At 45.9% G+C, this 15,854-nt stretch overlaps 1 protein-coding gene and 1 pseudogene across 1 annotated transcript; one reads left to right on the top strand and one right to left on the bottom strand.

Annotated features, from left to right (window-relative positions):
* Positions 1-600: 600 nt before the first annotated feature.
* On the top strand, positions 601-1,556 carry LOC146203718 (uncharacterized; annotated as a pseudogene).
* A 1,207-nt stretch (positions 1,557-2,763) lies between these two features.
* Positions 2,764-6,837, bottom strand: LOC146203719 (uncharacterized; the record flags this gene model as incomplete). The annotated part of the gene is made up of 3 exons (XM_084587533.1): positions 2,764-5,016; positions 5,100-5,203; positions 6,284-6,837. A coding segment is annotated over one exon (540 nt), but the record flags the coding sequence as incomplete, so codon positions are not given.
* Positions 6,838-15,854: the final 9,017 nt, after the last annotated feature.

Consider the following 15,854-nt stretch of genomic DNA (forward strand, 5'->3'; position numbering starts at 1 on the left):
TGCCACTCTTGTGCTTGTCTGCAAACAAGTAGTTCGCCTCTGGCAGCCTAGCTGTTATCTAGTTATAAATCTGTTCTCAATTCACTTGAAATTGCAACAACAGACTTACTACTTGGCATGTCTTAAAGAATACATGCCAATTAAACTTGTTCTGCAGCAGTAAGCTGCATATTAACTAGCATGCTGTCTAAGCTTACAAAAGCTTATTTCAGACACAATGCTTGCTGTTCCACCTTTCTTCTAGCAACTCTCTTCGAGAGCCGATGCTGCCTCATCTCACCCGGACGCTAGCTTTGAAGCAACGCTCGTGCAAACTTCACTTTTCCAACAACTAAACCAACCTACAGCAGCTTGATTTGTGGCAGAACAGCGCAGTAGCAGAGAAATGCTTGATATTTTTGCTATTTTGCAATAGGTGGCTACAGCAATATGCCGCGAAAGGAAAGAGAAAAGGTAATTTGCAAGTAAATGTATTCTTGAAACAAGATAAAAGTTTGTTTATTATTGCAGGTGGAAATGAAAGACAACTCACAGTGGGAATGGGTGGAACCAGACCACACATATGCTTACACAGAACACTGTGCAAGCATTCCTCTCACCATGAGAAGCATTCTCTTTCAATACTTAACACCACAAGATGTGCACTTCTATACTGGTCTCTATGTTGATGCTTTCAACAAACTTGCTCTATTGTTGAGGGCCAATGGCACAAAAACAGCGGGAGTCTTAAGCTTAGAACAACAGCTGTTGCTCACACTTATGAGGCTCAGACTTGGACTCCTTTGTGGGGACCTCAACATTTCTGTGTCAAAAACAGTGTTCAACAACAGTGTCAACGATATTCTCAAGTATGTTGTTCAACTTGGCTAAAGTAATGGAAGACGTAGTGGTGTGGCTGCTTCGGTCAGTAGTATATGAAAGTATGCCAGATAGCTTTGCCAAGAATGGCTACGACCGTATGTGCATATTTGACTGCAGGGGAGGCATGGCTGCAAAGGCCAAGAAAATTAATGGCTAGGGCGCAGAGCTACAGCGCATATAAAGGAGCAAATACTATATAGTTTTTGACCCTCATTGCTCCCAATGGTCTCATCATGTTTGTATCAGATGTATTTGGAGGTAGGACCTCCGATAAGTACATTGTTCGGAAGTGTGGTGTGGAGGACTATTAACTGCCAGGTGATGAAATTATGGAAGATGGCGTATTCAAGCTCGAGCCACATCTCGAAGCACAAGGAATCCGCATGAATGTGCCGGCCTTCACCAAAGGTATGTAGACTATATTTTTTATATTTCACCTCTGGTTTTCTAATAATTCTCATAGTTTTTCTTTGTTTCCAGGAAAGAGCACTTTCCAAACAAGTGACCAAAACCAGGCGAATTGCCTCACTGCGCATCCACGTAGAACGTGCAATTAATCGGCTAAAGACATACTGAATTTTTAAGCAACCTTTAGCTATCAAGTCGAGGAAGCACATTAACATGATGGTTTTTGTGTGTGCTGGGCTATGCAACTTGAGGGGCCCTCTGATAAAAGACAAGAATAAAGATTGAACTGTGATCCCTACATTGTTAGGCTTTGACACATTTATTGCAAATCATGCACATGAAGTATAAAATGCACTAAAAAAAAAGATATGACCAATATTGCACACTACAATAAACTGCTGAGGATTGCAGAGATCACTTTGCAATAAGGAAGAAGTTTCTACCGTGTGTGTTTCTTGAAAGAAAGGCAGCTTATCAACTTCGTTATATCCACTATGCCAGAGCAGTCTTGTCAATTAGCCCAGACCTGTTTTAGCTGGGTTAGCCCATATGTCCTTCACACTGATGTCTCTGGCAGGTGACATGGCCGGGCTCTACTTGGTCGTTGCGTTGTGCAACATTACGAGACCACATGTACAAAATAGCAAGAGCTTGGGTGTCCTTTGTGATGGGAAGGTGGGAATCAGCCTCACAGATCCTTGGATCTCGTAAGACATGCTACCCCAAGGCCACACAGGTACATCTGTACGGCTTGGTTAAAGTGGGGCTTTACATCTGTGTCAACTGGTCTTTCAAATAAAGGGATTGCTTACGACTGTGTTTTTACGAGTATACGAGACAATACAGGTATAAAATAACAGAGTAGCGGTTAAGCGAGTAACAAATTGTATGTACATAATCATGGAGCTGCCATTAATGCTGTCCCATCATATCCTTAAAGGTGGAATTAGTGCCCCTTGAATTTTCACAGTTAATAGTGCTTATGCTGTGCATATTTCTATGACCAGACTAATGGTAGATAGAGCTGCCTTCAAATGACTGCTCTGCTGCCTGCTTTCACAGCCTAGGTACTATTATACTCTGAAAAAAGCTTTCAAGGGTATCAACGTGGGTCCCCATGAACCCATCTTTCTGAATTGGAATCAAAACTCCACCTTGATCCACATGCAAGTAAAGGTAGCAAACAGTGCTTCCTACCAGGTTTAGGTGCAGCTGCACTTAAACCTGTTGATAGTATTTATGTGATGTCTTCAGTCTGCCTGCTGCATCTAAACAAAAAATCTATTTTGCTTTGCCCCTCAATTAGTTCACTTGGATGCGTGGCATTTCACTTCCAAAAGTGCCATGGGGGGGCAATCGCAGTACAACAAACCATCTGGACTGCAACCAAGATAGGGATAGTCCGGATGTATCATAAGGCCACAATCCTCGAGCTTGCCATTTGTATGCTTTGCCTTGAAACCAGCCAGAGCACGCACTTTTTTGCAGCGGGCTCACAGTTAATTCCATACTGTATGGCAGGGCTGGTTATGCTGTCAGCATTAAGTATTCTCTTTAACAGAGCAGTGCAGTTTAAGCGCTTCGAGCAACAAACAACTTTAAATACTGAAGCAGTTATTTATTTTCAATACTCTCAAGGCCCGGAAGCATTACAGAGAGGAGGGTCATACAAAATCAGCAGTAGTCTTCTTAATAATTTTCGACGTCGGTGATAGCAGTGATGAAGGCAGGGAGGTGGTTCCAGTCATTTGCAGTTCGAGGAATAAATAAATTCAAACAAGGTGTAGTTCAGCAGTACGGGATCCCTACCTTGAGGCTATGATCAAGGCTTGAGGATATATAAGGAGGAGGAAGAACTAACTGATCTTTGAGAACAGGATTAGTATAATAAATTCGGTGAAAAAGACATAAGCGAAAATATTTAAGACGCAGAGAAAGCACAGGAAGACCAAGGGTTGATTTTAATGCAGTTCGTGAAAAATTATGAACAATAAAGCGGGCGGCGCGGTTCTGAACGGACTTATTAAAGTTACTTGATTAGGATCCCAAATAGAGCATGCATATTCTAGTTTGGATCTTATTAACATACTATACAAATGAAGCTTAACGGAAATGTCTGCAGCTGTGAAATGGCGGCATAAGAAGCCTAGTGTGCGGTTAGCCTGGTTAGATATACAGTTCACGTGCATTTTTCAAGAGAGATTGTGAACGGCAAGATATTTGTACGATGAAACAGGTGATAACGGAGTGGAATTAAGATAGCGAGTGGTGTTATGAGTTCGGTTAGAAACACGCATGTATTTGCATTTAGTAGTGTTAAGCTTCATAAGCCAGTCACTGCACCATGAGGAAATTGTATCCAAGTCTGACTGCAAACATGCTTCCTCAAGGGGATTAGTAAGATACAGTAAAGAACACAGTCATCTACAAAAAGTTTAATGTGAGAAGAAACATTGTTAGGAAGATCGTTAATATAAATGAGAAACAAGAGAGGACCTAACACAGAACCTTGAGGTACTCCAGAAGTTACAGAAATTAGAGGTGAGTCATACCCATTGACTGTGACATAATGGCTTCGGTTAGAAAGAAAACATTTAATCCAGCCCAATAATTGATTGTCAATATTCAAAGCACAGAGCTTAATTAGTAGCAAGTCATGCAAAACAGAGTCAAAAGCCTTAGCAAAATCCAAAAATATACAGTCCACAACAAAGTTAGCATCCAGAGCTCGAAAAAGATCATTAGTGAGAGGAGTTGTTTCACACGAGAAAAGTCTTCGGAAGCCATGTTGGTATGAACTAAAAAAGTTGTTAGATTCGAGGAAAGAAACAAGGTGAGAGTAAATGATGTGCTCAAGTTTGCCGGGTACGCTGGTTAGTGAAATGGGCCTATAGTTTAGTGCTGAAACAGTGTTACCTGATTTATGTATAGGAACCACCTTCCAATCATTGGGCATGGAACAACTCTGCAACGACTGCATAAATATTTCACAAAGAATCAAAGATCAGCATGTAGCAGTACTTTTCAAAAACTGATATTATTGCATCCACACCCGAGGAAGCTGAAACCTTCTGTCTTTCAATTAAACATGATACACCAACAGAATCAATGGTTATCGGATCCATAGGTAAAAAGTCAGATTTACAAAGATCGGGTAAACAGTTCAGAGATGTAGACGAGAAACATGAAGCAAAATATTCGTTCAACACTTAGCAGCATTCACTCTCAGGTATTGGTATGTAGCTATCATTGGAAAGATCTACTATATTCGACTTATTTCCGCTGACCACACTCTAAAATTTTTTGGGATTTTCGTTCAGAAGAGATGGGAGGGTGTGCTGGTAAAATTGCTTTTTTGTTTCAGATGCAACTTTTTTGTATTCAGTATTAGCGGCAGTGTAAGCATGCCAACGTTCAGCAGTTTGTGCTGCCTTGGCCCGCCGAAATAACCTTTTCTTCTTGTTCAGTAGGAGTCGTAAGCACGCTCTAAACCATGTGGCATGGGAGTTGGATGCAATGCGTTTCTTCCCTTTCGATGCAAAAACCACGCAGCGCAATGTCTTTGCTGTCTTGTGGCAGCTTCAATTTTTTCTGCTGTGGTCACTCCCCTTTTAGCCACTTGCTCACTTCCAAATGGATTTCCCAACTGGAGGCTGCAGAACAGTCTCAAAAATTTCAGTCTCCCAGAAGCTGTTTAAGCTCCACGTTGTTCAGTGGCTCTTCACTGTTCTTTGACTGGCAGGCAACCTGAAAACAATGTCTTCATTAGTCTAGTGATAATTTTTATTAATAAGTTTTTATTACTAAGGCTCATGCACTTGTGTCATTACCTTTTCTGAATGACCTGGAACCTGTACCCTCTGGACAGTTGCTGGTGCCATAGTGGGCTGCTTGCTCTCTCTGGTAACTGTCAGTGTCTGGTGAAGGAGGGTGCCTGCACATGAAACCATACAATGCTTAGTAGCCAGTTTCATTCCATGAGAGGCATGCACATGAACCTGCACCTGTATATATTATAGTCACTGTACTGGCTTCATTTCCAAAAATGAAACAGTGCAACAAGGGCGAGAAAGAGAATCGATGAGCAGTGTTCACTTGCAACTGTAGTGATCAAAGGAGTGAAAATTAGGTTCTTATGACACAAATGCCAATATATCTCCAAATTAATGAAATTTGACTGAAGTGTGTAACTAGCACATTTTAGGGTTTGTAAACCAAATTTGGCCAATCAACCCCAACATGACGCATTCCCAAAATATTGATCCCTTTTACTCTCATGGAACTATTTGTTAACAGTGTTCCATTTTAGTTTATCTGTACAGCACATAGCTTTACTGCACATAAAGCTTCCACATAAAATGCAATCATCACCTCTTTTTAGGGAGCACCACAATATGCCCAGCGGTTTTTTTTTTTTTTTTACATTAAAAACAGCATTCATTCTCTTCTAGGAGTATACAAATAAAATCTTACGAGCCAGGCAGAGTACTCAAAAGTGGTTTCCCTTCCCTTAAAAAGGAATTAAAATTTTGCTGCTGGTGTCCTGTATCGCTGATAATAAAAAATAAATTATTGGCCAGACACCCATTCAGAGGAATATGCTCAGATTCAGAAAAAATTTTACGGTGAATATATGCTCGCAAACAGATTCTTCATGGTGAGCAGATTAACATTTGCTCCATTTCTGAAAATGATAACCACCTATTACAAACTGAGAGGCAAACTCATTCCATGTACAAATGCTCTATTTTTTCAATCAATTTTTACTTGAGTCGGCACTGCACTTCTCTGTGCATTGTCTGTAGTACTCATTGTGCTGTTGAATTTCTAGGTATAAATTCTAGTGATATTGACCAGTTTGCCCCTTCATTGTTGCAATCTTACTCATCCTAATGTGACAACAATGTTACCTGATATTGACGAGCAACAAGGCACAGTTATAACACCAGTAATCAGCTTATTTAACATGGATATGTGTCTCAACAGCCCTTACCAGAAACATTGAAAAGCTCACCATATGGTGACTTCTCAACATGGCCCATGAGTTCTTTTGTTTGCAGAACGTTTAATCTTTCGGGTCGGCCTTGGGTCGTGTGTGTTTGCAGGGTCCACCGTTGACCTTTTAAGTTTAAAAGTCATGGAATTGAGGAGAGCCGGCTCAACATTTCTTTTAGTACCTCGATTCCATGCCGCTACCTTATCGGTGCAGGAGCTGCTGGTGATTCCTAGCTGGACATCCATCTCCAGCTTCCACAAGAGGGCGCCAACATGGCTACAAACTCGTGCCCTGCCAGCCATGCACAAACAGCCAGCTGTGACTTGTTCCTCCTTTCGTATACAGGCCCATGACAACCATGGTCTTTTGTTGACTGCCTGTGAAGGACGTATATCTGCCTTCACATACACAATATTAGGAGCTGCTTCATGGCTCAGCACCTGGCCCACGCAGCCACACTGCAGCTGATTGTAGGACTCGAGGCTTTTGTATGCCTCTGCCTCTTTTAGGTCACAGGCCTTCGTTCTAATTAAATAGCACACAATATGAGCACTTATGTCCGGCCATAATTGTCATTGTCATCGGCATTGGTGTCATCAGTCCATTGCTGAGCAAACAGCGGACGAATATGGGTGCCACCATCTGAAAAAAAAAAAACACATGTAAAGGTTATTAATATACAGATACCTGCAAAGGCCTGCAGATATGCAACCAGAGCCACAGATCAATTGAATATATGTACGGTCATGAGTTCGACATATTTTGTTGTTTCTGCCTTCTCAAAACTGCAACTATTGCAAAAAAAAATACCGGTTCCTTGCCTGAACACAGAGCATACAAACCTAATTGCAAAGCCAGTTTAGTCGTGCAAAATAGTTGAGGCGATAGGAGCTGCCAATCATACGCACATTTAGAGCACTAGGCAGACTATCAACCAGCAGTTACTTTCACACATAATCATGCATACTGCTCTTACAACCAGACACGGTAGAGCAGTCAGCACAAGAAAGCGTGGAGTCATCCCATCTAGTCCTTTTCAATGTCACATTTCGTGGTACGGCGAGTATTTTCACAATGCAAAGGCGTGGCTACGCAAGACGAAGGTTACCACAAGAGCGCGTGTACTGACCAAGCTAGCTCGGATAAGCTATTAAGAAAAAAATTACGCGTAGTAGCACAGTACATATGAAATGCAGCCAAAGATAAACTGTGTGCGGGCGGTCGGAAGTCCGGAACGCTGACTAATCAATGTCGCTCAGGAAAGCAAAGTTAGCTCCGACGGCGCCATCGTCTTTCTTTCCATTGAATGTCAGGTGACCCGCAGTAAACAAAACCCCCAGCATGTCAGCTAACCGCTAACAAAAAGTGCTTACTTTCAGTATTTTAGTAGTAAGCAGCAGTGACACTCACCGATTATGATCGTTTGCTCCGTCGATGCAGTAGCTGCCGGCTGGCTGCTTGGACCACCACCGATTGCAGCCGCTTGTGCCATAAAGCACGTAAACGGTTGCAGTTCTTAGCCAACCGCTGCTATGTTTTTGTATTTAGTTTGCCAGCAGATGCTTGCAGGTTCGCACGTTTCGCTCTGGCCACGGTTTCAGAGGTATCACAGCATCACCGATGCAGCCCCACGCGGCGCTGGAATCTAGCAATATGGCAGACTTCAGGTATCGAAACTAAAATTGTGTACACGCTTCGGGCAATGCTGTCTGCCTTTGGCGACCGCTACGGAGACGTGGGCTTAACCAGAAATTGTTGGCACACTACAATGGATCTTACGTGATCATTAACCGCATCAGTGATATTACCTACGAGCTTGCACGCCTCACTGCGACAGGCCGTCGTTCGAAAAATACTGAACTATCACACGTTGCGCGATTGAAGCCCTGCCACCCTCTTGAGACCTAACTCGCCCGGCGGGCTTCTGCTGTGCAGGGGGAAATGTAACAGGCTGCAAAGAAAAAGATGCGCTAGAGAAGAAGGAGGAAATGGTGCGCGCGTAGAGCGACAGAGGACTGACTGCTGACACAGTGCACCTGGCGTCCCGTACGACCAGTTTTTCACCAAAGCCCTCAGCGTAACAGTATATATATATACAGGTGCTCGAAGCATGCACTCCAGCTGTAGACTCGCAGCGCATATTATATATATATATATATATTGGTGCATTGCTTTTTTTTCCGCTTTGCATTTATTATCCTTTATCCCTAAAATCACCATAAGAGTAATTTCTTGTTAATACCTGGTATTGGCAACAACCAAACATTAAGAAAATATCCCCAACGTTTGCCTTGGACTCGTAGACTGTCGGCTCCTTTAAATTATTATATATACATATATATGTGTGTGTGTGTATATTGCTGCACCGCTGCCGTAGTGATTTCGCATTAGCTGCGAGTTTGCCGAAAAATTGAAATAATGGGAACAGCCTGCTTGTCAGTAGCGAGGGTCTTAACATTTGAAGCGGGCTAAGCACCACAGCGATCGATATGCGAATCGAGGCGCTACAGGTGCTCGATTCCGTGTTGCATGCACTCCAGCTGTAGACTCGCAGCGCTTATTGTCATCAGCACAATTCGCTTTCTCATAGCACTATCAAGCAACATTTTACGGATATACACGTTTACTAAGCCAGAATTAAAGCGCTGGCACCTCCCCTGTGAACACATGATCTGTCCTGGCCTTCGCAAGTTCGCTGGCCTTGTCATCGGTCATCGCCGCCCCGCTGCCCTATGAAAAATGTCTTTTGCCCTGGCTAACAGGCAGGCCCTTGAAGCTTTCAAAAAGAGGAGAGAGCAGGTTACGGGAATGTTTACGAAGTCGCGGAGTGTCGCAGACATCAAAACCGCTCTGCACGCCGTTATCGCCTTCACGGAGCGAACGACGGCCGCCTTCGCCGCGCCGCCTCGTCGCTTTTTCTCGCGCACATGGAGCACGCAGGGTGTGTCTGCGTATGGAGGTGTGCAGAAAGCACCAAAATGAGAGCGTTTTTGTGGTTTTGGCTCCGCACCAGCATAGGGACCATGATAGGGACCTACACTGCCTACACCAGCAATCAGGCGAGCGCCCTCTCGTAGTTACAATTCCTGCTATGCTTTTGTCGATGCAACATGAAGGAAAAACTTCCTCCATGCTATGCAGTGTAACAATCGCAGTTCGTCGTCGACGATGCCTCTTGATCGGCGTCGGCAACTAGCTGCGGAGACAGGTGTTGTTCGTCCCTTTTTTACATCCGAAACGCATTTCGGGCTGAGTGACTAACCGCCGCGGTTGCAGTTAGCCTGCAACGCCTAGATGATGTTGCGACTGTTGCACTCCGTTACAGAAGGTGCCTTACACATCAGCTATTTAGGTCATTAAAGAACTAAGAACCAACCGTAAACGATGAAGAATGCGCGCCTGGCTTTTGCGTTCCACGTCTCCCTCGATCACGTCTTCCTCACAACTCGGTTCATGAGTCGAACGGGCGTCCTGGTACCCACTGTCACAGAGTATTCGTCGCTTTCCTCTGGCGCTTTAGCGCGCTTGAAGTTACGCTGCATAAGCTTCGGCTTTTGGTCCGTCGCTACAGCTAGGGATCTGCATGACGAGGTAACTCCTTGGGTGCACACATGCCATGAGCAACGAAGTTCGGTGCTTTTTTCTGAAAGGGGACTCAAGCTTGCTGATTGACAGCAATGAAAGTACGCCGCACACTTTGGAACAAACTGCACTTGGTCTCCTCCAAGGGTAGAAAGTAGCATGTTTATGAAGTTGTCATTAAGCGCGATCACTTGCACATGCAGAACCGCGTGTATATCACATCGAGCGGGAGAGCAGAACAATGCAGCAGAAGTAGTACACTCTCGTGACAGCAGAAGCAACGGCTGGAGGCGCGCCGCCATCGCCATCACGCCGCCAACTGACAGCTACTCTCAACAACAGCGCGCTCGCGCTGCCCGCGCGAGCTCGTGCAGTGCTGTGGGAGCAAGAGTAGCTCCGCGCTGTCGTCTGCTATTTTCTCGGACATGAAGGATTATTTGGTCCATGCTACCAGCTACGTTACTCACGAGTAAATGACGAATTGTGGTCGCTCGAAGCCAACAATTATTTGGCGAGCGGCTTCTTCAGGAGCCGCAGTTAAAGAAATGGATGAAATCCCAATTGTCCATAGAAAAGTAAGGATCTGCTCTGAAACTACAGCTTTTGAAACAGCGAAAATGTCGATCATCGGTTAGCGCTGTGCCGAGTTTCCCTTCAGGTGCGGTGAGGCTGCGGTTATGTGAAATTATCAAACGACAGTGAAGCTTCTGCTTTTCCGATAAGCGTAGCAAGTCAGTGTAATTCTGCGTGTGGTTCTTTCGCAGTTTTATGTGCGCAATCTCTGCTTACTCGATGGAATTCACTAGTGAAGTATGCCATCTCGATACTTTGACGGTCGCTAGTTTCGTCTGTTTGCCTGCATCCCACATCGGATATGCCTACGGTGATGCCGCACACCGAGCGTCTCATCTCTCCCGCTCAGTTGAACGTCGTTTATTTTTCTTTCCTTGTTTACAGTAGACGTAGACAGCGCAATTCGCCTTTATTGCAGCAAATTGCAGGGTCCACAGCTCCATGCACGGATCTCCCAACTATCCAAATGAAACGACGATAACCAGGACTATGGTGAACCGGAAGCAGAAAACAGCTTAATTTTCCCCGTCGTCCCCGGTGTGGCAGTCGATGAATATGGCTGATAGGAGTGAAGGCCATACCTCATTTCGGGCTCATTTTGCACTTACCCGCTTTTCAGTTAGCTTGTTAAATTATAGCCACCATTGAATGTTAAGATATTTGTGATGGTAAAGCAACGATTATGTTTTCATCATTTTGGGTCAAAAGTTGAGGTTATTGATGATGTATCCTGCCACATGAGATGGCGAAGTGCAGTTTGTTCCAAAGTGTGCGGCGTACTTTCATTGCTGTCAATCAGCAAGCTTGAGTCCCCTTTCAGAAAAAAGCACCAAACTTCGTTGCTCATGGCATGTGTGCACCCAAGGAGTTACCTCGTCATGCAGATCCCTAGCTGTAGCGACGTCTGACGATGTGACGATGCCACGAATCCACAAGTGTATTCACCGGCCTGTCATTGCGGTTAGCTTACAGTACAGATAAAATAGTATAGTGGGAGTAATTGGCACTAACAGCCTGGGAACGCCGTACAACAGAACTGCAGCGAGCACGCGAGCTCGTTTACTGAGACACCGTATTTCCCACATTTTCGGGAAGATTGGAAGATGGCTTGCCGCACATGCGGCAGAGCAAACGAGCTCCAGCAGAATTATGTCTACAGCTCGTAAATCGTTCATGAAGTAACAAAAAAATTACCTGACTGCATTTGCTTACAAATCGCCGGTCAGACAGCCCCACTGCTCACGTGCTTACGTGAAGATATCACATTCCATCCGCGCGTTCACAGAGCGAACACTGTTTGCGGCAAGAACGCAGGTCGGCCGCAAATCTAATCACGGACACTGATGAGCGCAGAAACGCCGGCAAGTCGCATCCACCGTCGATCAGCTGATCCGCAGTCGCTGTTTCGTGGACTCGGTATAGGGACAGGGCGGGAGTGACGGAGGCTGCCACAGGCAAGCGAAAGCGTTGATACGCAGCTCTTGGAATAGAAAGTGCATAGATCACTTACAAGTAAAGGTAGTCTATTGTGACAGATACGGTGACAGATACTGCGTCTTTTCTTTGCTGTCAACCAATTTTAAACGCCGCTGATGCCTGCTGTACTGCGTCTGTTTCCATATATGCTCTGTGGTGCGGCGTTCGAGGAAGCGCCGCATGGACGCCGGGATAGAACGCCCGGCGGGGCCAGCTTCCCCTGGTGACGTCATTACCAGTGATGACGTCACGAACGAACGTGATCAATGTGATGTCGTGATGACGTCACATCCGATCATGACGTCACCACGTGACGGTTATGGACGTCTCGAAACGCCTAACCATTACTATCGATACCGTACTATCGGTTAGTGATAGTTAACCATGACTTGTACTTTCTGTGTACCAGTTAATGTCTGGTTTGTGTTAAACACCCCTTTACTAGTAAGTGATGTTTAGTTATTGTTACGATGACCTCCAAATGCATGGGTTCCTATGGGCATATCTGCTTAACTATTTTATTATTAGTCGTAAATTATCATGAAATTTTGAAAATGCCTTAAATCATGTTCCAATATCATCCGATTGCTATTGATTAAGTATCGATTCAATGGTGATAGGCATATATGCTCATATAAGGCATGCACCTGAAACGCGGACACATTTGCGGACGACAGTATGAGGCATTAAAGACTTCCGCCTTAAACATCCCAGGTGGCAAGCGGACTCGTGTTCGAACCTAGCCCCGCTTACATAAGAAGCAGATGTTCTACCACTGAGCCACCAATGATCTCGCGCGGGATTCTCCTAGCAGTAATTCATATCAACGAGTCATGCTTCGGGCTGCCGGCACAAATATGTACGGCAAGCGAGAAATGCGCTCGTCAGTTGCCCGTCTGTACATGCCCTTCGCCTCCTACCTGTGGAAGGAGTAAGGAACATCAGGGTTAAAGTCCTCCTGTCGTTATCGGCTGCCGCTTGAACGCAAAGCTAAAGCGCCAGGAGCCTTGGAGTTGCTTACTGCATGAAGTCAGCGGAGAACTGCGCCAACCTTCCAATCAAGGCTTAGCGATACGTCCATAGCAAGCGAACGGCGAGCAGAACGGCAGGATGAGCGTTCCTCGCCAACATATCGCCGTGCTCGCAAAGCGTGAAAAAAAAAAAAAAAAGTGCGTGCTTACCTGCCTCCTGGTAATCCTTTTGGCCCTTCGCGAAGACATTTAGGCGATGATGTCGCTGGAAGATGTGCAGCCACACACGGACAAAAGGACACTGAGTCGCCGACGAGCTTTCGGAACGAACAAGGCTGACACCAGCTAGCGACACGTCTGCAGAAGACACGCCAGCGCACGAGACTCGCGGCACCTTCCGGCACGTGTTCTTCTTCTTCTTAACTTTCTGTTGCGAAAGCAACACCCCGACAGCCAAAGCGAGACCTCGGGTGGCCGCAGCTACGCCGTGAGGAGGATCAACGGTCTCCTTATTAAAAAAAAAAAAAAAGTATCCACCGGGAATCGAACCTCCATCCCTCGGATCCCCAGCTGAGCACTCTGAATATCAATTCTCCTTCTCTAGCGTGAGGATGATATTAGTGATGATGATAGGCTCGTCAGCGGCGCATTTCGGGCGAGCGTGACGTTGAGCGTGTACTAAGCATTGGACACGATTGGATTGAACCGACTGAATTATATTAGATTGGACTGAATTGGTTTGGATTGAACTGGACAGGGTTGGGTTGGGTACCATCGGTTAAAAAAGAAAACTGCCAATTTTCTTCTGCTTTTATCGGTCCTTCGGTTTACAGAGAGCCTGGAAACTCAGTTTTATACACAAGCGAACTTAATTCTGGTCTGCAAATAAACGTTAGCTTCTCTCCTCCCTGCTCACTGTCAAGGCGGTCGGTCGAATGCGTAATACTTTTTCTTGCAAAAAAATAAAAACAGAACACTCGCAGCTGTGATCTTCGCACTAATATTCAGTGACGTTTTCGTGAGTTTTCTTCCTCTTCTAGCACGCCCTGATCAGCTCGAGCCAGCGTTCCAGCGCGAGCGCGCGACACACTCCGACACGTAATCAAAGCCCACTGGTACTCATCGTTTTTGCTTCCAGGAGTGACTGCTGCTGATCTGGGCCTGCAAGGGCGAGAGCTTGGACGGCAGTCTACGGCAGCGACCGTTCGGCATACTGTGAAGCTGGTGGAGTAGGGAGCTCCTACACCTTCCTCTTCGACAGCGGGCGAGATGGCATCTGGGGCGGATACAACCGAAACCACCTACTTACTGTACGGCTTCAATAACGACATAGACTGGAGACAGACGTGTTTCCTCGAGCCGCTGCCCCCCAGTCGTTATTGCACTTACTGCGGCCGAGTGTGCGCAACAATGATGATGCTGCCCTGCGCCCACATAATCTGCTCTGGTTGCTACTCCCAGTGTGTGACAAGGAGGTACACCTGCGTGCTGGACTCGCAGAGCTTCCGTCAGCAGGACGTTGCCACCATGCCATTTAGCCTCCCGGACCTGGCTGCGCGCCACGTAAGTGGCGGCAATCGAAGCCGCTTTGCTATCGGTCTCTACCGACGATACATTGCGCTGCGCGAAGCACTTCGTAAGGTGCTAGGCTTCATTTTATGAACTCCGAAGGACAGCGTGTTTCTTTCGCTGAAATCGGAACATGATAGTATCCCGAAGTATGGATCCCCGTGGGAATCGCAGCACCTTAGTCTTTAATTAAACTGCATGCACTGTCTTCACCCGGTCTGTTTGGGATCGAGCGTTCACCTCAGAATCTCAGTTGTCGTGTTGCAGCGTTCACTAGGGCGAATTGTACTGCAGCATGCAATAGCTTTTGCCTGCGATGACGTGTCACTGCCCTGGGTGCACACACGCAATTTAGCCGAAAGCGCTCGCGTCCTAGCAGAGCATTACGTGGTGCATGGTTCACGCGATGCTCTTCTACATTTCCTTTCGAGCAGAATCTTCAAGAAAAAAAATTATGATGGGCACTTAGGCGCTCCGCCTTTAAGGGTACGACTCGATGGCCTATAGGCTACCAGCCCACATATAAAGGCCCTGCTGTAACCAAGCCGTGCCTACGTGGCCTAGGGGTAACGTGAATTCGAAGGTCCTGGCAGGCTGATTTTGATTTTCCCCTCCCGAGTTGACAGCTCTTACCAAACGTAACATCAGACAATCCTATCTTCAACTATATATACAGCTACCTCCTGCCAGCGCCATGCTCGGGATTTTTCGCTCACAACGCCAACGCTGGCGCCGACGCCGGATTTTCGATCAGCGGGGCATTTAACGCTATCGCGTTAAAGGGGCCCACAAACACCTCCCGAGCATTGCTCACAAGCTCTGTCGCTAGATTATGCTGCGATACACATTCGAACGTAATAAAACACGTCTACGCGCAGTACAGGTCCCGCAATCCTATTCGAAAGTTTGCGCTCTCTTTTTTCTTTTTTTTTTTCTTTCTTTTTTTTTTTTTTTTTTTTTTTTGCGGTAATAATTGGTTCACAGGAGGGGAAAGGTGCAGTATCTGTCATGCTTGGGAGGGGATGAGGGTGGGAGTGAGGGTGGAAGGAGATGGAGGGGAGCCGTGGTGGAGGGCTACGGAGTAATTTCGACCACCTGGGGATCTTTAACGTGCGCTGACATCGCACAGCACACGGACGCCACTTCGTTTCGCCTCCATCGAGACGCAGCCGCCGTGGTCGGGTTCGAACCCGGGAACTCCGGCACAGTGGTCGGGCGTCTTACCACTGCACCACACCAGCGGGGCAATCCTTGTCCTCTGTGCAACCTATTGGTCTGCTTCTTTGCGACGTCACGCATCCATTAAACTACCACTTATGCCAAAATAATTGAAATACGCTTAAAAGTTAGTTATCAGGAACGAAAATTAGAATGTTTTGTAGACATAAACATTTTTTTTAAAGCTTTTTTCCTTGAAC

Source organism: Amblyomma maculatum, chromosome 1 (assembly GCF_055883805.1).
Source record: "Amblyomma maculatum isolate TAMU_Amacu chromosome 1, ASM5588380v1, whole genome shotgun sequence".
NCBI classification, from domain to species: Eukaryota; Metazoa; Arthropoda; class Arachnida; order Ixodida; family Ixodidae; genus Amblyomma; species Amblyomma maculatum.